Source organism: Mobula birostris, chromosome 8, assembly GCF_030028105.1.
Source record: "Mobula birostris isolate sMobBir1 chromosome 8, sMobBir1.hap1, whole genome shotgun sequence".
In the NCBI taxonomy this organism is placed as follows: Eukaryota; Metazoa; Chordata; class Chondrichthyes; order Myliobatiformes; family Myliobatidae; genus Mobula; species Mobula birostris.
This window is the reverse complement of record NC_092377.1, coordinates 22,655,976-22,681,105: the sequence shown is the minus strand read 5'-3', so window position 1 is coordinate 22,681,105 and position 25,130 is coordinate 22,655,976. Positions and strand designations below refer to the sequence as shown.

At 44.1% G+C, this 25,130-nt stretch overlaps 1 protein-coding gene across 1 annotated transcript in view; it reads left to right on the top strand.

Moving 5' to 3' along the window:
• The window catches only part of prkd3 (protein kinase D3), a 382,928-nt gene that overhangs the window by 243,430 nt on the left and 114,368 nt on the right, over positions 1 to 25,130 (top strand). The window contains exons 5-6 of the mRNA XM_072264891.1: positions 5,104 to 5,255; positions 24,729 to 24,779. Coding sequence (XP_072120992.1) covers positions 5,104 to 5,255; positions 24,729 to 24,779 — 203 coding nt within the window. The remainder of the gene's footprint in view (positions 1 to 5,103; positions 5,256 to 24,728; positions 24,780 to 25,130) is intronic.

Here is a 25,130-nt window from a genome sequence, read left to right as displayed (position 1 = left end):
CGTAGTTCAAGAACAGCATTCTCACATCAGCATCTTTCTCCAGATGTGTATGGAAGCTTTGTAGAGCAGTGACTATTGCGTTGTCTGTCGATTGGTTGTGTCTGTAGGTGAACTGTCGGGGGTCCAGATTGGGTGGTAGCAAGCTGTAGATGTAGTCCCTGACCAACCTCTCTTAGCATTTGCTTATTATTGAGGTGAGAGCGACAGGACACCAGTCGTTCAGGCATGTTACCTTGGTCTTTTTTGGTACAGGGACAATGGTGGATGTTTTGAAGCAGGAGGGCACTCTACACTGGGAGAGGGAGAGACTAAAAATGTGAGTAAACACACTTGCCAGTTGTGCTACGCACAGCCTGAGTACTCGCCCTAGGATGCTGTCTGGTCCCGCAGCCTTGCGACTGTCCACTCGTTGGAAACGTCTGTGTACCTCAGCCTCAGAGGTAACCAGGTTGCAAATTGTAGCGGTGGCTTTCCTCGGAGGCTCAGAGTTAGCGACATTGAACCAAGCTTAAAAGCGATTGAGCTCATCTGGGAGAGAGGACGCGATGTTGGCGACACCACTACGTTTGTCTTCGAAGACCGTGATGGTATGCAGCCCTTGCCACAAGTCACATGTGCATTTCGTAGTGAATCTTGAATTAATCTTATCCCTGTATTGTTGTTTTGCAGCCTTGATAGCTTTGCATAGATCGCAGCTACTTTCCTTGAGCTCTAGCTGATTACCGGCAGCGTAAGCTTGATGCTGTGCAGTAAGTGCTGCTTGCATAGAACTATTGATCCAGGGTTTCTGGTTCGGGAAGACCCTGACCAACTTTTTGGGGACAACATCGTTGATGCACTTCCGGATGATGAAGACTCCATCAGTGAACTTGGAGACATCCCCAACATGGAAGACATTCCAATCAAAGCAGTCCTGCAGCATGGAGGCCGATTGATCAGACTTACAGTGGACGATTTTTACTATGGCTGCCTCTTGCTTCAGCTTCTGTAATTTAAAAAGAAACTAAATTTAAAAGGGAAACAAAAATATTAAAAAAAACAGAAAGAAAAGCAATTGGCCATTTTAAGTAATCAAATCGAGTCTGAAGAAATCACAATGGCAAGGAGACTTTCGATAAATTTCTAAACTTATTATACCAGAAATAAACCATTTTCAATAATTTAAAAATTTAATTTAAAAGGAAAATAAAAAAGTAAAAAAAAAACCAAGTAAAAGAAAAAAAATAGTAATCAGCCATTTTAAATAATCAAATCGAGTCTGAAGAAGTCGTAATGGTGGGGAGACTTTCAATGAATTCCTGAGCTTCTGTAACAGAGGTGAACCATTTTTTGTCCCCAGCGCTAAGAGTTATTCAAAGATGGGTGGGGTAATGTAGTGAGGGCCTTAGTCCACGATTGTAAAACTCTTTCATTACACCTTTATATTCCGCACGCAGCCTCAAAACTTGAGAAGCATAATCTTCAACAATATGAATGGGATGGCCCTGATAATGCAATTTCCCCCTGCGACGTGCTTCCATAATCAAAAGGTTTTTCGCCTGATAGCGATGAAAGCAAAGCATAACTGGGCGTGGCCAGGAGCCCAATTCAGGTTTAGAACGAAATATCTGTATACGATGGGCTCTGTCTAACTCAGGTAAATTCGGAAGAGAATCTTTCCCAAAAACCTCAGAAAGTAAAGAGGAAAAGAATTCAACAGGAGCTCTGCTTTCGAAAGCCTCTGGCAGACCGAGGATACTTAGATTGTGCCTTCTGCTCCGACCTTTGAGATCAGCTATTTTTGATGATAACTTGGTGTTATTCTCACTCAGATCAGAACAAACGGCTTCCACCTGCTGAACGTGACCTTTTAAATCTCCGGTTTCTAAGTCAAGATGAGAGAGACGAACGGCATGTTCCTCCACTTTGGAATTGATTTGATCCAATTTTGACTCCAACGAACTGAAGGAAGACTTAAATTCAGATATAATCTCTTGGCGGTCCTGGTCCAGAATGGCGATAATATCGACAGAGGAGCCGGAGGCAGTCGCAGAGACTTCTTTTTTCCCAGCTTTAGAGGACTTGTAAGCCATTGTAGGACAGACATATCGCAGGCAGGTATGAGAACAAAAAAAAAAGCAGTCTGGAGTAGAAAAAAGAAGATAAGTGCGGAGGTAAGAAATGAAACGGAGCGACAATTTTAAGCGATTAACCTATCACCATCTTACTGGAAGTCCCCTTGTTTCAGCTTCTGCCTGTACATCGGCAAAAGCAGGATGGAAGAGCGATCTGATTTTCCAAAAGCTAAGCGAAGGAGAGCTTTGTAAGCGTTGTGGAAGGGAGTGTAGGTGTGGTCAGGTGTGTTATCTCCATGAGTGCTCACCTGGATGTGCTGACTAAACTTCAGAGAGACTTTCGTCAGCGCGCTCAATTAAAGTCACTGGCGATGATGAAGGCAACCTCTGGTTGTGCAGTCTCCAGCGTGTTGATGGTCTCGTACAGTTCCTTGAGAGCCAGGTCAGTATCAGCCTGCGGCGGAATGTACACTGCTGTGATGATAATAGCTATGAACTCCCTAGGAGCCAGTGGGGTCTGCACTGCAGCACCAGGTATTCCAGGTCTGGGGATCAAAAAAATTTGAGGGCATGCACGTTCCGGGGGTCGCACCAAGCGTTGTTGACCATGAAGCACACCCATCCTCCTTTACTCTTCCCAGTGAGGTTTTTACACCTGTCCACCTGGAACAGGGAGAGCCCAGAGGGCTCGATAACGTGGTCCAGTGTCTCCTCGGTCAGCCAGGTCTCCATGAAGCACAAAATTCTACATTCCTTTGTTTCCCGCTGATAGGAGATTCTGGCTCTCAATTCGCACAGCTTGTTGTCCAGCGGCTGAACGTTAACCAGGAGTATGCTAGGGAGTGGCAGCCGATTTGCACGTGGTCGCAACCTCACCAGTATGCCGGCCCTTTCCCTCACCTCTGGCGCTTCTTCCGAGGTAATGGCAGTGTGGGAGTTGAGTCTCCCGTGGATTGCGCAAGCAGGGGATCCCAGTGTAGGAAAGGCGGCACATAGTGGGCAAACCAATTGTACCAATTGTACAATTTAACCAATTTCCCCCGGGATCAGTAAAGTTATGACTATGACTGTGCCGTCTTTCCAGTGTTCAGAAGGGTTAGTCTCTCATATCTGATGTGAGTTTCAGCAACTTGAACAGAAAATGCTAAGAAAATTGTAGAAATTAAGCTATGTAGCAGCTGTCAGACGGTTACTTTCACCAAGCCGTAAGGTTGATCGACACCCCCACCCACTAACTCCACCACTACTTTATTATCCCCTGTACAGCCTAGTGTCACTTTATGGGACATACAATCAGTCTAGGTATATAAGCTATCTTATGCATTTATATATTTGTGTTGTTTATCTTTTGTGTGTTGTTTTTATGCTGCATTGGATCCAGAGTAACAATTATTTTGTTCTCCCTTACACTTGTGTACAGGAAATGACATCAAGCAATTCAGAATCTTGAAAAGTATCATTTTTCATCAAGTCAAATCAGTGAGAATTGTGCGGGTCAGCCTGCACGTGTCTTTGCATTTCTGGCACCAACATAACATGCCTATAACTTGTTAACTTAACCTGTACATCTTTGGAGTGTGCTAGGAAACTGGGGCACCCAAAGGAAACCCACATAGTCATGGCAAGAACGTAAAAATCCTTTCAGCAAGTGGCGGGAGTTTTACCCCAATCAGTTTTGTGTGGCAGGGGGATTTGGGGACCAATGTGTCTGCTCTGTTTTGTTCTGTTCTTTTTCTGCAGGGGAGTGATTTGGGGGACAACGTGCCTGATCTGGTTTGCTCGGTTTTTCTGCGGGAGGAGGGATGATCTGGGGTTGATGTGCCTGTTCCAGTTTGGTTCCTTTTTTTTTTGCGGGTAGGTGGGATTTGTGGGTCAATGACCGTGCTGCCTTCCCTTTCTTTCTCTTTCTTGATTTCATGGCTATCTGGAGAATCGAAGAATTTCAGAATTTTGTACTTCGATAATAAATGAATCTTTGATCAGCGATCTCTGGTGCTGTAAAGTGATTGCACTAGCAGCTGTGTGAACCAAAGGGAATTGGTGGTATGTGAGATAATGACTTGTTAGGCAATCAGCGGGAGAACAGAATCGATGAGATTACTCTGAGATCTGGTGCAGATTTGATAGACCAGGTAATCTCCTTTCCTTTGTGGAAATGTGATTCATTTTTAAAAAAGCAAAAACCTGCATATTTTAAAAAAAAAACAGAAATTAGTAGAAGTAACCAGCGGATCAGGTAGTTTTATACATAAGCAGAGTTGATATATGAGGCTCTCATCACATGCAGACTCTGTTATGGGAGTTCCCTGTTCAATTTTTTTTCCCCTTGTAAAAATTCTGTCTTATGCTCAAGAATGTGACAGGAACATTACTTACAGTGTAAGACACCCAGTGAAGAATGGTTTGAAGTAGGATCCGATGCTAAAAAGTTCAGAGCATTCAAGTTCTCTGAAGTTGTAACTGTGACCTTAATAGTATAATAGAGCTTCTGTCTGTGAACTGTGCACAGTTAGCGGACTGCGTGGTGCATGACAGTATGTTTATAAACTCAGATTGCGGTGAAGTTGGCCACAAAGGATCTCTGGGCATCTGTTTGGATGATACTGACAGCTCATTTTTAATACATTCTATGCAATGGTTGAAGAGTTTCCAGGCAATCTGCTGGACCATCTGTGCATCAGTATATCTGAAATTGTAGTGCAGTCAGTATGCATTCCAAACCGGGTATGACTGCTTCCAAGATGATCTCAAATCCAATGATTCCAATCAGGTTGGTGTTTGGCCCATCCTGCTATATTCAACTCCCATGAGCACCTGCAAGCCACCCGACCTTCAAGAAAATCTTGACAAAATAACTCTGGCATACATGGTGCCTGAACAAGCTACCTCAGTCTTCTGTCCATTGGCACCCCAGCAATATATTGTCGAGGCATGCTAATTCTGAGGTGTTGCAATTTTATCTTGAGATAATGCAACTAATTTCATGAACTATATTTTTCATGGATGAACTAACCAGATTTCTTTTCTTCTCTACCCCAAATCTGATCAGGTTGTGGTCTGAATTATCACAAACGATGTGCCTTCAAAATTCCAAACAACTGTAGTGGTGTGAGAAAAAGGCGCCTGTCCAATGTTTCCCTGCCAGGCCTCTCTGTTCCAAGACCTGCACCAGTGGACTGCACGGGAGTGGTGTCAGAGGAGGTAAGATTGACTGACGCAGAGAGTGTGGTATTTACAATATCAACAGCTTCAATTGTGGAGTAAGATGTGTGAGAAAAAGGTAGCTTGGAGGTATGAATAGAATTCACCAGGAATTTTCAGGCATTGCATGAAACGTATGAGGCTGATCTGGGAGCATTACATTGTAACCTCATGTGACAGTTGTACCCTTCTGTAATCCTGCTTGCCCACAAATTTCTTCAGTAATTTCAGTTAAAGATTTAAAGATTAACTTTATTTAATGTTCCAAGTAAATTTGTTACCCTGAGGTTTGTTTTCTAGCGGGCATACACAGTAAATACGAAGAAACATAATAGAATTGACAAACTGCGCACAAGACAAAAAAAACTGTGCGTAAGACGGCAAACTGTGCAAGTACAAAAAGAAAAGAAAGCAACAATAAGTAAGTAAGCAATAAACATGAAGTGAGGAGTCCTTGAAAGTGAGTCCATAGGATGTGGGAACAGTTCAGTTTTGGGTTGAGTGAACTTATCCCCTCAAGAGCCTGATGGCTGAGGGATAATAAATGTTCCTGAACATGGCACACATACAGTGGAGTGCATCATTTGCATCAAATCAAATGAGCGAGGATTGTGCTAGGGACAGCCCAAAGTGTTGCCATGCTTCCTGCACCAACACAGCATGCCCACCACTTACTAACCGTACACCTTTGGAATGTGTGAGGAAACCGGAGCAACTGCAGGAAACCTGCACGGCCACAGGGAGAACGTACAAACTCCTTACTGACTGTGGTAGGAATCGAAACCCCAGCACTGGCGCTGTAAAGCAATCGCGCCAACACTGTGCCACCCCTTATACCGTGAGGAAGCTTCAGATTACTGTCAAGTGAAAGTGGGAGTGCAAGGATTGGTGAGGAGGTTGGTTGTGGGTGGCGATGAAGAATTATCTTCAAAATGTATACAAGTACGTGGGAAGAAGCCGCCCGCTAGGGGAAGTGGTTCAGGAAAGCAGAGCAGGCAAGGTTAGGCTGGAACTGCTTCCCCTGTAAATAATGTTCAACAGAATTTAGGTGGGAAAGCAACTGGAAGGTGTTTTTTCGTGATTGGAAGTCCATGACCAAGTGGTACACTGCAGGGATTGGCGATGGGATTCCTACTATTTGTCTTATACAGTATGTTAATGGTTTAGGTCTGGTGATTACAAAAATTGGTAGTGTTGATCGTGAGGAGGGCAGACGCACTCCAGGGTAGTTATGAGTTGAGTTAAGTGGACAGTATAATGGCATACAGAATTTAGTCCTAGTAAGTGTGACATGGTGTGCCTTGGGAGGATGAATGAGACTTGACATATAGTATGAATGGTGGAACCAGAGGGACCTTGATGGACATGACAAAGAGTTCTTGAAGGTGGCAATGAGGTGGTTAATATGGCTTGAGTGCCTTTGTCCGCAGTAGCATTGAATGGAAAAGCAGGGAGAAATTGTGCAACTATATAAAACACTAGTTAAGTCACAGCTGGAGAACTGTGTGAATTTCCAGCATTGCAGAATTCCTTGTGTCAACTGTGTGCATTTCTGGCTACACTGCAGGAGAGTTGTGATTTAAAGTGTGCAATCAGGTGCTGGAATGGGTGATTCTCCAGATACTACCTAGATTGGAGAACTTCGTTTTTAAGGGTAGACTGGATTGATTGGGTTTGTTTTGTAGCTGAGGATGTGAAAGAGGGGAATTTGGTTATTGGAAAATGCATGGATTTAAAATTAAAAAAAAAATGTCACTCAGCAAGGTGTTACCTGGATTGGAGGTCTTCAGATCTGGGGGATGTTTGGTTAACTGGCCTTGATTTCCCCTGGAGGTGATGAGAAGCATAGATGAGTAGATGATCATTTTCCTTTCCTCTCGTGAAGGGTATGGGTTTAAGCTGCAAAGAATAAGTTTTTGGAAGGGTCCTAGGGAATAAATTTTTGTGAGCAGGGAGTGGTTGATCAGGCAACCAGAGGAGGTGGTAGAATTGCGTGCAGTTATTACATTGAAGAGGCATTTGGACACACAGGGGATTAGGCAAGATAATGCAAATGGGATAGAATGGGTGGGCAAGGAAATCAGCATGAACCTAATGTATTAAAGAAATTTGGCAACCAGAGTTTGATGCTAACTATAATTTCCAACAGAAGATAGCAGTTCAGCTTTGCTGAGGTTCTCTGTTTCTGTCTAAGGAAGGGCGTGATTCCATTATGAATTGCTCTGCAGAATTTCTTTGAGAGAATGTGGTAAAGTTCTTTATTTTAATTTGCTGTCTTCAAATTAATTAAGTATCTTAAATTTACATACTGCTGAGTTTACCATCTGTTGGCTGGTTAATCAATGCAAACCCATTGGTATCCCTCCTGTTGTGAGGAAATTGATTCCGAATTGCCAGCTAGTGGGAGGTGAGTTTCTCTGGATAAAATTCTGTTGCAAGTTGCCGTGCGGTTCTGATCATTGCAAGGTACAAGGTGCACTTTTCGTGTCAATCCTTTGTAGCTCAATGTCTGAAACGACTTCAACATAACATCCCAACTTCTGCACTTAGTGCTCTGATTTGTGAAGGCCAATGTGCCAAAGGCTTTCTACCCGCAATGCCACTTTCAAGGAATTAAGGATTTGTATTTCCAGATCCCTTTGCTTTACTGCACTCCTCAGTGTCCTACCATTCACTGAGTCACTTCTTCGTGATTTGTCCTTCCTCAGTTGCGATGCCTCACACTTGTCTGCATTAAATTCCATCTGCCATTTCTTCAGTCCATTTTTTCCTGCTGGCCCAGATTCTGCTGCAAGCTTTGATAGTCTTCCTCGCTACCCACTACGCCCCTAGTCTTGGTGTCATCTACAAATTTGCTGTAGTGCTGTATGATTCTGAAACACCTAGAAACTATTGAAATCTTGCAATCTTGTTTTATATAAATGTAAATTGGCGATTGATGATTTTTCTTCTTTATATATGTATGTATATATGTGTGTGTGTGTGTGTATATAAAATATATGATTGTAAGACATATTGCTCTGGGAGTTGGTTCCTAAGGGTTTTTTTCTTTTTCTTTCTCTTGTAGTTAGTGGTTTTTTTTTTCTTTTAGTTAGTTGGGGTGTTCTTTTTTTCCTTCTTTATAAAAAAAATTATTTTTTTACATTATCCTATGTTATTCTTTTTTGCTAAGTTTATTTTCAGCTTTATTAACTGTATATATATCAATTTATTGAAGTCTTATATCATTTTATAGCTGTAGAAGATTATGTATCAATAAAAAGACTTAAAAAAAGGAAAGAAACTATTGAAATGGAGGTAACTGAACTAGGCCCCCTGCTGGACCCCCTGCAGTTTGCTTATCGGGCAAATAGGTCAGTGGATGATGCAGTCAACACGGGACTGCATTACATACTACGACACCTCGACAACCCAGGAACTTCTGCGAGGGTCCTGTTTGTTGACTTCAGCTCGGCGTTCAACACCATCGTCCCAGAAATCCTCCAGTCCAAACTCACCCAGCTCACTGTCTCCCCCACCATCTGTCAGTGGATCACAAGCTTCCTGACTGACAGGGTGCAGCAAGTGAGGCTGGGGAGCATCATTTCTAGCACCTGGACAATCAGTACCGGTGCCCCCCAGGGATGTGTGCTCTCCCCACTGCTCTTCTCCCTTTACACTAATGACTGCACCTCACAGGATCCATCTGTTAAAGTCCTGAAGTTTGCAGACGGCACAACTGTCATTGGCCTTATCCAAGACGGTGATGAGTCTGCATACAGACGGGTGGTGGAACGGCTGGCCCTCTGGTGTGGTCAGAACAATCTGGAGCTAAATACGCTCAAGACTGGAGATGACAGTGGACTTCAGGAGGAGCCCCCCCAATACTCCCCCCACTCACTATACTCAACAGTATTGTGTCTGCTGTGGAGACCTTCAGGTTTCTGGGTATCACAATCTCCCAGGACCTGAAGTGGACACCCAACGCGGACACTCTTATCAAAAAGGCTCAGCAGAGGTTGTATTTCCTACGTCAACTCAGGAAGTACAACCTGCCTCAGGAGCTGCTGATTCAATTCTATTCAGGAATAATCCAGTCTATTGTCTGTTCAGCTATCATTGCCTGGTTTGGATCAACTACCAAACAAGACAAGAATAGACTCCAAAGAACCGTCAGGGCTGCGGAAAGGATTATTGTTGTGAAGCTGCCCTCGATCCAAGACTTGTTTGCATCTAGAGTCAGGAAGCTAGCAAGCAGCATCATTGTAGACCCATCACACCCTGGATGTCACCTGTTCCAACTCCTTCCTTCTGGTAGGCGCTTTAGATCACTGTATGCCAGGACAAATAGGTACAAGAACAGTTTCTTTCCGTATGCCATCAGTCTTATGAACACTTGAATTTTAGTCTATTATAAACCAAGTCCACCTGTACATACACAGGTATACCTCAATGTATATAGTTCACGATTATTTGCATTATTGTTTTGTTTGCTTTTTGATTCTGTACAGCGAGAGCTCAGGGAAATCGGTATCAAATTCCCTGTATGTGTCCACATACTTGGCGATAATAAAGGATTCTGATTCTTCTAACTGAACTAAAGATGCAAACGTGCATAAACAATATTTTTAAAAAATTTAAATGAATTATGCCTTTTCTTTGCCTCCTGAGTCTTTGCTCCATAATCGTTGCTGAAATCAACAGCATCTTAGCCTGTGACATCTGACCTGACAGAGGATCAAAGAAGTGACTCCCCATAGCACAGCTGGGGAATCTCGGAAACAATGGGCTCTGTTGAAAGTCCAGTGTTGATGTGAACTGTCAGATTCTGCTTGCTAGTCTGTCAATGGGCTTCCACAGCAAGTCCATGACGTTCTGTAATTTTACCATCTGAACACAGTTGGTATGCATCTGAGCCGCCCAGAGGAATATAAATGATCCAGGCCACAGCTTCAAACGGTTCCAATATGAAATTGTTATGCCTTGCCAACTGAATTTAATTAATCAAAAACCTAGGAACTATTAGGACTGTCGACTAATGACCAGATAGGGTCAAAGGTGAGCTTTTAGTTTTACTTCAGCACAAGAAACACAAGGGACCACCGTTCAGGCCAGTGTCTAGTCCTTGTTGCTCTCGGAGCAAGAAGGTTGCTGGACTATATCAGAAGGCGGTTAGGAGTCAACTATGTTGTATCACTCATCCGAACAACACATCTTCTGAATTAATTCCAACATGCTATGTGTCAGTAGACATAAACTGACCAGAGTGAGTAAGAGCAGTAGATGTCCCACTTTTCACGTAGGTAGGTTTTGCATTGTAGATACTCACTTCAAAATCTCGATATGTGTAACGAATTGAAGGTAAATTCCCCAGCTCCTCTGCTCCTGATAGATTAGTTCATCCCTTCCAACTGCTACCCACTGCCATTGATCTCTTAACGATACTTGTCCAGCCGTCTTGCATTCCATGCCATTGGTCCGTAACCCTGATCTACCAAGGACCATGTGTTAGCAGCCCATGTATTGGCCACCTAACGTTAAACAAAGTCGCAAACAGGCATTCTCCATTTTGGGAATCGGGAGTCAACCCCTCCGGAGAGCATCATATTCGACTTGTGTGATCACACAGCTACTATTTGTCCAGCGGTGCATCAATAATGAGGGTGGTGTCCTTGAGCTTGGTGCGCTGAGGGTAGGGAGCATCATTGTGATGGGCTGGTCCAACAGTTAATGCTGCAGCCACACACTTAGAGCAACCCCAGTTAGTCATGATTCTGCTACTGTGTCTTTGTGGAGTTTCCCTGTAACCACTTGGGTTTCCAGCGGACTCTCCGATTTTTTCTTGCATTCAGAGACCTGCAGGTTGTTGTTAATTGCTCATTATCAATTACCCCCATTGTAGTTGGGTGGCTGGAGAATTGGGAGGGGGAGGGAGTTGGCAGACATTTGCACGATTCAAAGTGCGTTTAGTATCAAATTATGTATGCAGTATACAACCCTGAGATTCGTCTTCATGCAGGCAGCCACGAAACAAACAAATGCCATGGAACCCATTCAAGAAAACATCGCACACTCAACGTGCAAAATAAGAAAAAAGTGTGCAAAATGCAAAAGAACGTGCAAATAACACACAGAATATTAAACACCAAACCACAGAGTCTTTGAAACAGTCCAGGAATGTTCAGCTCAGTTCAATTTAGTGTTGCGTCTTTCGTCGCCTGCTGGCCGCAGAGCCAGTCCGCCCTGATCAAAATTGCGCGAAAATGGCAATAAAAAGGCAGGAGCCACAAAGCCAGAGACACACACAACATCAATTGCAGTCCTCTAAAAATGAGTCCATTCCTCAAACTGCACCAACCAAACCTTGCCCAAGACCCAAGATTCTTGCACCTTCCTCCAGCAGCTGAGGGCGACAAGGAGACAGGTCAAATGCAGGCAGATGACGCTGAACACCCGCTCGCCTTCTGCTCTCGCCTGCGTTGATTTCAATCTTGCTTGATACTTTAAACGGTGAGTTGGTCCAGAATCGGAGCTGATCGTGTGTTTGCGCTCCACCATCAGGCATGCTCCATTCTCAATGTCGCTCCCAACCAAGCCGAATTCCCTCGGAGACTGCAAAAGCACAAGGTCGCTCTGTTGGCCCAGAAACACAATCAAAATGTAAATTACAGGCTCCGATCACACACAGATTAGTAGTAGAAATATATTTAAAAGAAGGAGAAGTGGTGCTTGTTTCGTAAACTGTCTGCAGGACGTCACATTAGTCATGTTGGTCGTCGGTATCTTCTCACTAGAGAAGAGATGGTAAGTAAATTAGTGGGTGAGTGTGATCACTTGGGCTGCTGAGTGGTTGAGTAGTAGTTCTAACACCTCAGTGAATGGTGCAGCAGGGAGCAGTTCTTGATTCGACCCTTTTGTGAGTTCCTTGCACGTTCCTACGGCTCATCCTTTTGAGTTCACTGTTAGCATTTCCACTGGGATTTAGTTGATTGTCTTTTGGAGATCCGGCCTGCTGTTCAGCATTTTCCATATTTCAGCTGAGTTTAAAGAGAGTGATTTTTGTTTGATGCAAATCGTCCAGTTTCAACACTAATAAAACCAGAAACTTCCATAGGAACTCCTTGTCCCTCTCCACAAATGCAGTCTGATCTGCTGAGTGTTTCCAGCATTTTCTGTTTATGTTTCAGATCTATGGGTTCTTTTCTTTTGTCACCTTATGTTATCTATTTGTTTTCACCTGGGGATTGTACGAGGGGATGGTGAGGAGGTGCCAGTGCGTTGGGGGAAATCAGGTTAAATTCTGAAGCCAGATAATCATGTTGCTTTGCCATACCAGATCATAATCCATAGGAGCAGAATTAGGCCGGGTCAGCCGTGGAGCCTGTTCTGCATTCAATCAGAGCAGATTTAACGTCCCTCCCAACCCTTAAACTCTGTACAGACAGCAACAGGATTTGAACCTTGATCACGGCACTACAAAGTGTTCCACTTGCTGCTACATGACCATGCCAAAGTTCTTCTTGCTTTTGCTCCTAGTGTCTATGGGACAAGAGTTTCAGCACTAAACCAATGTGGGAAATATTTCATCCTACAAGAGGGACCATTTTAAACCATCTGAACATTTAGTTCAATGGGTGCACTTGCAATCTCCAGAAAGTTTGGCACAAAATCAAAACTGGTAGTGAAGAATGTTGTACTGATTTGGAATGGCATCCTCTGTTTGCAGTATGAAACTGGTGCCTTATCACACTTCATGAGCAGATAGGATCTTGGAGCACCTCTCAAACTAAGGGTTCTCCTGATAGCCTGTTCGTTGTGTTTTATTCTTCAAGTAAAACTGGGTTCGCCTGATACTGGAAATCTGAACAACACACACAATGCTGGAGGAACTCAGTAGTCCTGCCGAAGAGTTTTGGCCCGAAATGTTGACAGTACCCTTTTCCTAGATGCTGCCTGGCCTGCTGAATTCCTGCAGCGTTTTGTGTGTGTTGCTGACCTGATTATTTTCATACTGTGTGCTGCTATCTATGGCAGTGGTGTGGATGACTTAGTTTACGTGACAATCATGTCAACACTTTGAATAATGTACTATATTTGGGTTGTTTCTAAACAGTGCTGTTGAACATTGGATTGTGCTAACTGTTAGAGTCACTCATTGTTAATCACATAAACCTTCATGACAGATTCTAGTATCTAATAGCCAGAGGGCATGCATATAAATGGGGAAAAGGATGCAAGTGGTTATTTTCAATTTCTTTTTCATAAAGCTTGCTTTGAAATGTAGGACATTAGATTTGAGGCAGAAAGGAATCTTGGGAGTAAAAGGTTGCGGAGTAGTGCAGCGTTCAATGTTTCCTCCGAGTCTTGTGGTTACATCCCACATCACAAAAATACGCTGGTAGGTTAACTTACGCACAGTACAGATGGGTGACAGGTGGGTTGGGAAAGGGATGATGAGAGAGGACAGGGCACAAGGAAATAAGTATGGGAATGGAATAAGTATAAAGATGTAATGTTGACTCTCTATAAAACACTGGTGAGGCCTCACTTGGAGTATTGTGAGCAGATATGGGCCCCTTATCTAAAAAAGGATATGTTGACATTGGAGAGGGTTCAAAGGAGGTTCATGAAAATGTTTCAGGGATTGATAGGCTTGTCAAATGAAGAGTATTTGGTGGCTCTGGGCCTGTACTGACTGGAATTCAGAAGAATGAGGGGGTGATCTCATTGAAACGTTCTGAATGTTGAAAGGCCTGGATAGAATGGTGTTTCCTGTGAAGGAGGAGTCTCTGGTCAGAGGACAGAGCATCAGTAGAGGGACGTCCATTTAGAACGGAGGTGATGAGGAATTTCTTTAGTTGGAGAGTGGTGAATCTGTGGAATTTTGTTGCCACAGGCAGCTGTGGAGGTCAAGTTGTAGGTATATTGAAGGCAGAGGTTGATAGATTCTTGATTAGTCAGGGCATGAAGGGATACGGGGAGAAGGCAGGAGATTGGGGCTGAGAGGGAAAATGGATCGGCATGATGAAATGGAGGAGGAGACTCGATGGGGCAAATTGCCTAACTCTGCTCCTATATCTTATGATCTCGTGGAATGCAACCGATGAGTATGTTGGGAAGGTCAGCATACACTCAGCCGGCAGAAATTGGTTCATGAGTTTTGAAACCACTTCTTTGGTTGGTAGGTGGGAAGATTCAATGTGATGATGGAACATGTGGGGATAACACCAACGTGAGTAGAAGCCTTGGTGATTAAAATGTTTGCATTAAAAGTAGCAGCAATTACAGTACTGTGGCTGTTATTGGATTAATTCAGTATTGTACTGGACGGTGCAGTAGCATAGCGGTTAGCATCACACTATTACAATGCCAGCGACACGGGTTCGATTTCCAGCACCGACTTAAGGAGTTCATCCATTCTCCCTGTGACCGTGGTAACGTGGGTTCGATTCCCAGCACCGCTGTAAACGTAACTTTGCTGGATCAAATTACAACAGCACAAAAAGATCGTTACTTATCTTTTCACCCGTTTATTTCTTTGGCTCAGCCGGCGAGTGAACTCGAACCCGACATCAGGGAGGGACCCTTTCTCATCTCCCCGGCGGTTCTACAAGTTCACTGCCCGATGTCAGAATTGTCAGAAGTTATAAGGCCACCGATACAAAAGAACAATCAGTTTGATAACCATTCCCGTCAAGCCAATGGGCTATTGATACAGAGAACAATCAGTTTGATAACCATTCCGGCTAAGTCAATGGACTATTGATACAAAAGTACAATCAATTTGTTGGACACTCCAGCCACCTTAATTAAAGAAAAGAATGTCCTACCTGGTTTGCTGGAGCCACAACTTAATGACAAAGATAAGGACATCTGTCAAATTTGTGCTTTAATTAAGAAAGGAATGTTCTGTCTAATTTCCATCAGGTACTGCTTTTTGTCAAAATCAAAAGGTGTGAAAAGCCCAGAGACATCTATGTGGATCTGGGCGAACTTTAATCATCTTGCTCCAAAGCAATGAGACGGTATTCAAACACACTTCAGTCACAGACATGGTCAGTACTTAATTCATTGTTTACAGGGATCTGAGAATCCCCCATTCCCTTAAACTCTATCACTGTCTGTAAGGATTTTGTACATTCTCCCTGTGACCGTGGCAACATGGGTTCGATTCCCAGCACTGTCTGTAAAGAGACTGTACGTTCTCCCTCTGACCGTGTAGGTTTCCTCCAGGTGCTCCAATGTCCTCCCACATTCCAAATACGTATGAATTAGTAGGTTAATTGGTCACATTGGTGTAATTGGGCTCGTTGGGACAGTTGGGCCTGTTACTGTACTGGATCTCTAAATAAAATAAATAAATAATCCAGAGCTAAATCTTCAGATCAGGGAATTTAAATTCACTTAAATAATATCTTGAAAATAAATACTGGTGTTTGTAGTGGTCATGTGCGGATATGGTCATATCCATCTCATTCAGTGGTGTCATTCAGCGAAGGAAATGTAGTTTCCCTCGCCTGGTCTGGCCCCTATTTGACTCCAGTCCCATGGTAATGAAGCTGACTTTTAACTCAGAAAAGACCAAGTTATCCATTTCAGTCATTGACAATATCGGTTGAACAATAAATGCAGCAGCAATGCCTGTGTTCTGTAGAAAATAATTGGAAATGCAAACCCAGATGAGGAGGTGATTTGGGTCAATTAATAGTCAGTGGTGAGAGGATGAATTGAACAGATGTCAGTGTTAACAGGAAAGCATGGGCATTTCTCATGGGGGGCAGCATGGGGAGTGATTTTCTCTCTAATCCCCCAACACCTCCACACAATATTTGGACTTCAGCCTTTGATGACCCTTCCTTGTTGCACATTTCACAAATTCCTCACCTTCAGAAAGTGGAAATGACAAAGTGAGAGAAGAGGAGAAAATATGACATACATGTCATTGAAGTAAGTGAGAGACAATAACCTCAGGACTCACTTTTTACAAATCTGCCGAATATCAGCAAGCATTTTGTATTGTTGATTCAAAGTTATGCTTTGTTGCTCCTCCTTCCCTTTCTCCTCTGGTCCACTCTCCTCTCCCAGCAGATTCCTCCTTCTCCATCTTTCCTACACACCTAGCTTCACCTATCATCCCTCACCTCCCCCCTTTTTATTCTGGTGTCTTCCCCCTTTTTTCCCAGTTCTAAAGAAAGGTCTCAGCCTGAAACATCGGTTGTTTATTCATTTTCATAGACGCTGCCTGATCTGCTGAACTCCTCCAGCGTTTTGTGTGAGTTGCTTTGGATTTCCAGCATCAAACACCCAACATGCAGAAGAGATAAAACAGATTGTGCAAACAATAAAATTAAGCAAATAGTATTCAGAACTGAAATTCACTGAAACTGCTGATTTAGAAGCTTGTTAGATGCAGGCCACAGCCTCAGTTCAGTGCAGAGTCGAGTAAACCTCGTGGAGCAGCAAGCTGAACCAGCCCGTCCATTGATCAATTAAATATGCTTCTTCCTCAGACTGTTAAGTAATCTATCCCATTGGGGATTCAGTCTTTGATAACTTGAGGGAGATTTTTGCATGGTTAATTTTTGATGGAAAAACTGTATCATTAGATCATCTGTTCATTTAGAACCCAATCCAAATTTACTTGCTTTGAAGTCAAAGGCAAATAAGTTTAATTGGATATAAAAAGGGAGCTGATCTGATTCCCCATCATGACCTAGCTCTTTAATTTATGCATTTCTAGGAAGAAATTGTTTACTATCTGATTTTTTTTTGATGTACTGTACTGAAAGTTGAATGCATTCCAAGATCCACATTGCTTTCAAGGAATCCCAAATTCTCATCTCACTGTGGTTAAATTGTCTCCAGAAATCTGTTTAGATGGAGTTTGAGGTAATGAGGTTCCCAATCTTTGTTGCAATTTGAGTTTTCTAGGTATTTGATAATCTGAAATAAGCAGATGAACTTAAGGAGGGAAGAGCGGAATTGAAAGTCACCTTATTGTCTAGTGGGAGTCTGGCTTTGTGCACGTGTGGGTCTAGTCATAACAAAAAACTGAAGTGGAAGATGAAAAACAGAAGAGATTCTAGAAATCCAGGTAATCCGGGGTAATTCAGCAGGTCAGAAAGCATCAGTGGAGAGGAATAAGGTGTCGACATTCCAGGCTGAGACCCTTCACCTGAATGGAAGATTAAATATGTGCAAGTTGTTTAAACTTTTCAATTTGGAACTACAAGATTAACGTTAGAGTGGTTGAGAATTATGACTATGTAATGGAGTTATGAGCAAAGTACACAAGGTGAAATTGTTTTAGCAGATGTGTAGGAGTTGATGGCATGGTCATGATTGATGTTGAATGACAGTTTTATTAATGAAAAGGGACTCGGAGCACACCCTGACAGGGATAAGCAAACACTGTTGTATCAGAGGTCTGCGATGTCTGTGAAGACACTTAGATTAGTTTATTGTGTGGTGATTAGTTTATTGTGTGGTGCATGGCCAAGTGGTTAGGGCGTTGGACTAGCGATCTGAAGGTTGTGGGTTCGAGCCTCGGCCGAGGCAGCGTGTATGTCCTTGAGCAAGGCACTTAACCACACAATGCTTCAGTCTACCCAGCTGAGAATGGGTACCAGCAAAAATGCTGGGGGTTAACCTCACAATAGACTGGCGTCCTATCCAGTGGGGAGTCTCAAACTCTCAGTCACTTCATGCCACGGAAACCAGCATAAGCACCAGCCTAATGGGCCACGAGGCTTGTGACAGACTTTAATTTAATTGTCATTAACACTGGAGTACAATGAAATTCTTGTTTGCATGAGGCTCACAGAGTAACAGTCTAATAAATACAGTGACACGAGAGATTGTACAGACGCTGGAAATCTTGAGCAAATCTGACAGCATTAGTGGAGGTGAATAAACAGAAGGTGTTTTGGGCCGTGACCCATCATCAGAACCTGTAGTACAGTCACTGAATCATGAATACAGTGATAAGGACAAAACAACTGAATGGTGCAAAATACTGTCGTGCAAAAAGAAGTGCTGAAGGGATAATAACAAAAGAGGTTGAATTAAAGGTTGGACAATATCAGCAGACTCGATGGGTTGAATGGCCTAATTCTGCTCCTATCATTTATGGTCTAACATGGCAGCAGCCACTCATAAGAGAATGTTGAAGGGGTATTTGGTTCGGAAATCTGACAGCAATGGGAATGTTGAAGGGGTAATTGGTTCAGTCTGATAGCAGTGGGAATGTTGAAGGGGTAATTGGTTCAGATGTCGGATAGCAGTGGGAATATTGAAGGGGTAATTGGTTCAGATGTCGGATAGTAGTGGGAATGTTGAAGAGGTAATTGGTTCAGAAGTTGGACAGCAGTAGGAAAGTTGAAGGGTAATTGGTTCAGTAGTCTGTGACAGCAGTGGGAATGTTGAAGGGGTAATTGGTTCAGTAGTCTGTGACAGCAGTGGGAATGTTGAAGGGGTAATTGGTTCAGTAGTCTGTGACAGCAGTGGGAATGTTGAAGAGGTAATTGGTTCTATCGGACAACTATAGAGAGCCTCCTGATGTATTGCTGTGCAGTGTGGTTTGCCAGCTGCACAGAACAGAACAGGAAGGACTTGCAGCGGGTGGCGAGGGCCTCCCTCAGAGACATTTATACTGGCAGACTTCAAAAGAAGGCTACTTGTATTTCAAAGAATCCCACTCATCCTGGACATCACCTGTTTTCCCTTCTACCTTCTGGGAAGAGATACAGAGCATTAAGGACGAAAACAAAGAGACTCCTTAACAGCTTCTACTCACAAGCAGTGAAATGTATAACACCCCCTTCCCTTCTCCTGCCCCCCTCCTAAGACGGCGGCAGCTAAGTGCATCACACTTCCAGGAATGGCAGGTGTGCAATAGTCCTACCCCCCCCCCCCCCCCATCCCCATCCATAGCTGTGAGGAGGATGCTAAGAGGATGCAGGGTGACTTGGATAGGTTAGGTGAGTGGGCAAATTCATGGCAGATGCAATTTAATGTGGATAAATGTGAAGTTATCCACTTTGGTGGCAAAAATAGGAAAACAGATTATTACCTGAATGGTAGCCGATTAGGAAAAGGGGAGGTGCAACGAGACCTGGGTGTCATTATACACCAGTCATTGAAAGTGGGCATGCAGGTACAGCAGGCGGTGAAAAAGGCGAATGGTATGCTGGCATTTATAGGGAGAGGATTCGAGTACAGGAGCAGGGAGGTACTACTGCAGTTGTACAAGGCCTTGGTGAGACCACACCTGGAGTATTGTGTGCAGTTTTGGTCCCCTAATCTGAGGAAAGACATTCTTGCCATAGAGGGAGTACAAAGAAGGTTCACCAGATTGATTCCTGGGATGGCAGGACTTTCATATGAAGAAAGACTGGATGAACTGGGCTTGTACTCGTTGGAATTTAGAAGATTGAGGGGGGATCTGATTGAAACGTATAAGATCCTAAAGGGATTGGACAGGCTAGATGCAGGAAGATTGTTCCCGATGTTGGGGAAGTCCAGAACGAGGGGTCACAGTTTGAGGATAGAGGGGAAGCCTTTTAGGACCGAGATTAGGAAAAACTTCTTCACACAGAGAGTGGTGAATCTGTGGAATTCTCTGCCACAGGAAACAGTTGAGGCCAGTTCATTGGCTATATTTAAGAGGGAGTTAGATATGGCCCTTGTGGCTACGGGGGTCAGGGGGTATGGAGGGAAGGCTGGGGCGGGGTTCTGAGTTGGGTGATCAGCCATGATCATAATAAATGGCGGTGCAGGCTCGAAGGGCTGAATGGCCTACTCCTGCACCTATTTTCTATGTTTCTATTAATTTTGGACTGCACTCCTGAGATTTTAGAGTTTATTTTATCTATATATTCTTTGTCATGCTGCAAAACGTTGAGCTGCTAAACTGTGTTTCATTGCTCCACAACAATGACAATAAAGATCCCCTCCTCCCCCTCCTCCCCCTCCTCCCCCTCCTCCCCCTCCTCCCCCTCCTCCCCCTCCTCCCCCTCCTCCCCCTCCTCCCCCTCCTCCCCCTCCTCCCCCTCCTCCCCCTCCTCCCCCTCCTCCCCCTCCTCCCCCTCCTCCCCTCTCCCTCCTCCCCCTCCCTCTCCCTGTGACAGCAGTGGGAATGTTGAAGGGGTAATTGGTTCAGTAGTCTGTGACAGCAGTGGGAATGTTGAAGAGGTAATTGGTTCTATCGGACAACTATAGAGAGCCTCCTGATGTATTGCTGTGCAGTGTGGTTTGCCAGCTGCACAGAACAGAACAGGAAGGACTTGCAGCGGGTGGCGAGGGCCTCCCTCAGAGACATTTATACTGGCAGACTTCAAAAGAAGGCTACTTGTATTTCAAAGAATCCCACTCATCCTGGACATCACCTGTTTTCCCTTCTACCTTCTGGGAAGAGATACAGAGCATTAAGGACGAAAACAAAGAGACTCCTTAACAGCTTCTACTCACAAGCAGTGAAATGTATAACACCCCCTTCCCTTCTCCTGCCCCCCTCCTAAGACGGCGGCAGCTAAGTGCATCACACTTCCAGGAATGGCAGGTGTGCAATAGTCCTACCCCCCCCCCCCCCCCATCCCCATCCATAGCTGTGAGGAGGATGCTAAGAGGATGCAGGGTGACTTGGATAGGTTAGGTGAGTGGGCAAATTCATGGCAGATGCAATTTAATGTGGATAAATGTGAAGTTATCCACTTTGGTGGCAAAAATAGGAAAACAGATTATTACCTGAATGGTAGCCGATTAGGAAAAGGGGAGGTGCAACGAGACCTGGGTGTCATTATACACCAGTCATTGAAAGTGGGCATGCAGGTACAGCAGGCGGTGAAAAAGGCGAATGGTATGCTGGCATTTATAGGGAGAGGATTCGAGTACAGGAGCAGGGAGGTACTACTGCAGTTGTACAAGGCCTTGGTGAGACCACACCTGGAGTATTGTGTGCAGTTTTGGTCCCCTAATCTGAGGAAAGACATTCTTGCCATAGAGGGAGTACAAAGAAGGTTCACCAGATTGATTCCTGGGATGGCAGGACTTTCATATGAAGAAAGACTGGATGAACTGGGCTTGTACTCGTTGGAATTTAGAAGATTGAGGGGGGATCTGATTGAAACGTATAAGATCCTAAAGGGATTGGACAGGCTAGATGCAGGAAGATTGTTCCCGATGTTGGGGAAGTCCAGAACGAGGGGTCACAGTTTGAGGATAGAGGGGAAGCCTTTTAGGACCGAGATTAGGAAAAACTTCTTCACACAGAGAGTGGTGAATCTGTGGAATTCTCTGCCACAGGAAACAGTTGAGGCCAGTTCATTGGCTATATTTAAGAGGGAGTTAGATATGGCCCTTGTGGCTACGGGGGTCAGGGGGTATGGAGGGAAGGCTGGGGCGGGGTTCTGAGTTGGGTGATCAGCCATGATCATAATAAATGGCGGTGCAGGCTCGAAGGGCTGAATGGCCTACTCCTGCACCTATTTTCTATGTTTCTATTAATTTTGGACTGCACTCCTGAGATTTTAGAGTTTATTTTATCTATATATTCTTTGTCATGCTGCAAAACGTTGAGCTGCTAAACTGTGTTTCATTGCTCCACAACAATGACAATAAAGATCCCCTCCTCCCCCTCCTCCCCCTCCTCCCCCTCCTCCCCCTCCTCCCCCTCCTCCCCCTCCTCCCCCTCCTCCCCCTCCTCCCCCTCCTCCCCCTCCTCCCCCTCCTCCCCCTCCTCCCCCTCCTCCCCCTCCTCCCCCTCCTCCCCCTCCTCCCCCTCCTCCCCCTCCTCCCCCTCCTCCCCCTCCTCCCCCTCCTCCCCCTCCTCCCCTCTCCCTCTCTCCTCCCTCCCTCTCCCTGTGACAGCAGTGGGAATGTTGAAGGGGTAATTGGTTCAGTAGTCTGTGACAGCAGCGGGGATGTTGAAGGGGTAATTGGTTCAGTAGTCTGTGACAGCAGCAGGGATGTTGAAGGGGTAATTGGTTCAGTAGTCTGTGACAGCAGCGGGGATGTTGAAGGGGTAATTGGTTCAGTAGTCTGTGACAGCAGCGGGGATGTTGAGTCTGTGGAATTACAAACTGGAAGGAGGTAACTGCTGTTCAAGAATCCATGTATTTATAGTAAATTGATTTTTATCTAATGATTCAGTGAGGAGCAAACCCTTCCAGCTCTTTGAGCCACACTGCCCCAGTAACCCTACAACATTGATTAACCCTAACCTAACCACGGGGCAATTTACAATGACCAATTAACCTACCCCAGTACATCTTTGGACTGGGAGGAAACTGGAGTGCCCGGGGATGACCCATATGTTCCATGAGGAGGCATGTAAAACGGTGCCGGAATCAAGTCTGAATTCCAGAATGCTTTGAGCCGTAATAGTGTCGCCCTAACTACTCCTCTGTTGTGGCAAACAGTAGGTTTATATAAGCAGAGATGCGTATGATGCTTAAAAAGACAGCACAAAGGTGCTCATCTACAATGAGTGATGGTGTGTAGAGTTAGGTGTTACACTGGAGGGAGGTTGTGGTCGCTATTGTATTCTGTCAGGACCAATTCAGATGCTCAAAAGGGCCTACGAAGATGGTTGTAAGGAGGAGATACCAGTGGCAGTTGAAGGGAGAAATAGTACAGAATTAGATGCAGCTGTGGAGATTACAGCAGCCACTTTCCGAAGATCAGAGGTGGACCAGAGGGGGATGCTTCGAAAATTTACCAGCTTGGTAAGCTGGAGAACGAGCTTGAAGTTATAGAGGCTGGCATCGAAATCAAGTGGTAATGAAAGGCAACTAAACCATAATGGTGGAGAAGACGAGATGATTGGATGTGGCTTTACTCTTTGTAACTTTGGTTTCTTACCAGCAAAGCAAAGTAAACCCACAACTGTTTCAAATTTGTTCATTTTCATTTTGGATACCATCCATTTTTTTCTAGTCAAGGCTTCTCGTGGTTAGGATGCATGAACTGTGAGCTTAGTTCAAAGATTACAGTTTCTCAGAATTGCACCCTGCTTTCTCTCGATCATGCCTTTCGTCGTTGGTACATTGATTGGGAGGAGTTTAAACTTGCTTGATGGATTATTGAATATCTTGTTGGGAAATATTTTAAGCAAGGTTTCCAGTGCAGTTTTGTTTTATTTGTAACTAAGATAGTTATTTCAATTAACTGACTCACATGGAATTCCAGTTATAGCTTTTTGGTGGCTAGAGGGGAAAAGGAAACATTGAGTAACAACTCGCCAACTTCATTCAACACCATCATTCCCTCAAAACTAATCAATAAGAATCACGACCTAGACCTCAATACCTCCTTGTGCAATTGGATCCTCGATTTTGTGCAGTTGGTCACTTGCAGACCTCGTTCAGTTCGGATTGGGAGCAACATCTCCACGATCTCCATCAGCACAGGTGCAGCACAATACTGTGTGCTTAGTCCCCTTCTCTGGTCGCTTTACACTTATGACTGAGTGGCTAAGCACATCTGTCATGCCATATTCAGGTTTGCTGATGAATCTAAGGTGGTGATGAATCAGCATGAAGGAGGGAGATTAAAAATCTGCTGAGTAGAGCCATGACAACGACATCTGACTCAATGTCAGCAAGACCATGGAGCTGATTATTGACTTCAGGAGGAGGAAACCAGTCCTCACCAGAGGTGCAGAGGGTCAGCAAATTAAAATTCCCGGCTGTTATTATGTCAGAGGACCTGTGCTGAGCCCAGCATGTTAGTGTAATTATGAAGAAAACATGCTAGCACCTCTACTTCCTTAGGAGTTTGCAAAGGTCTGGCTTGACATCTAAAACTCTCAACAAACTTTTATAGATGTGAGGTGGAGAATATATCAACTGGCTCCATGGTATGGAAACACCAATGCCCCTGAATGGAAAATCCTACAAAAAGTAGTGGATACAGCCCCAGCAATCACGGGTAAAGCCCTCCACACTATTGAGCACATCTTCATGAAACGTTGTTGCTGGAAAGCACCATTCAACATCAGGGAGCCCTACCACCCAGGACATGACCTCTTCTCACTGATGCCATCAGGAAGAAGATGCAGGAGCCTCTGGACTCTCACCACCAGGTTCAGCAGTAGTTTCAACCCCTCGACCATCAGGCTGTAGAACCAAAGGAGATAACTTCATTGACTTCACTTTCCCCGTCATTGAACCGTCCCCACAACCTATGGACTCACTTTCAAGGACTCTTCTCATGTTTTCAATATTTATTGCTTATTTATTATTATTTCTTAGTACTTGCACAGCTTTTGTCTTTTGCACACTGATTGAACACCCAAGTTGGTGCGATCTTTCATTGATTCTGTTATGGTTATTATTCACTAATGGATGTATTGAGTATGCCTGCAAAGAAATTAATCTCAGGGTTGTATATGGTGACATACAGTATATGCGTTTTGATAATGTACTCTGAACTTGAACCTGTGAAGGTAGTTTGTACGCTTTTCCCCTTCTGATGTCAAAATCTTCATCTCTGCAGGGGCTCCATTCAGCAATCCAGCCAAAAAGTGATGAAGTACGTTTAATCAAGGTAAATGAGTTAAAAAGATGAGAAAGCAAATAAATTTGTTTCCTGGTGGAATTAAATGCTTATTTATTGCTGTTCTCTTTGAGTTCTCCAATTTGGTTGATAGAGAGAATTTCAGGTTTGCAGTTAGTTTATCCCTCCCTGCAGTTCACCTTCCCATTGCGTTTTCGATTATTTCAGAAGAACTTAGCAATGTATTTAAATGCCCAGTCACTAAATCGGTTGCCTCAATATGTACAGTTACACTTCAAGGTACAATGTAAGCTGATAACAGTATAAGAGGAAATGCTAAGCTAGTGATTACCAATTATTTTAAAAGATGGCTACTTTGGTGATGCAGTCTTTATTGGCCAA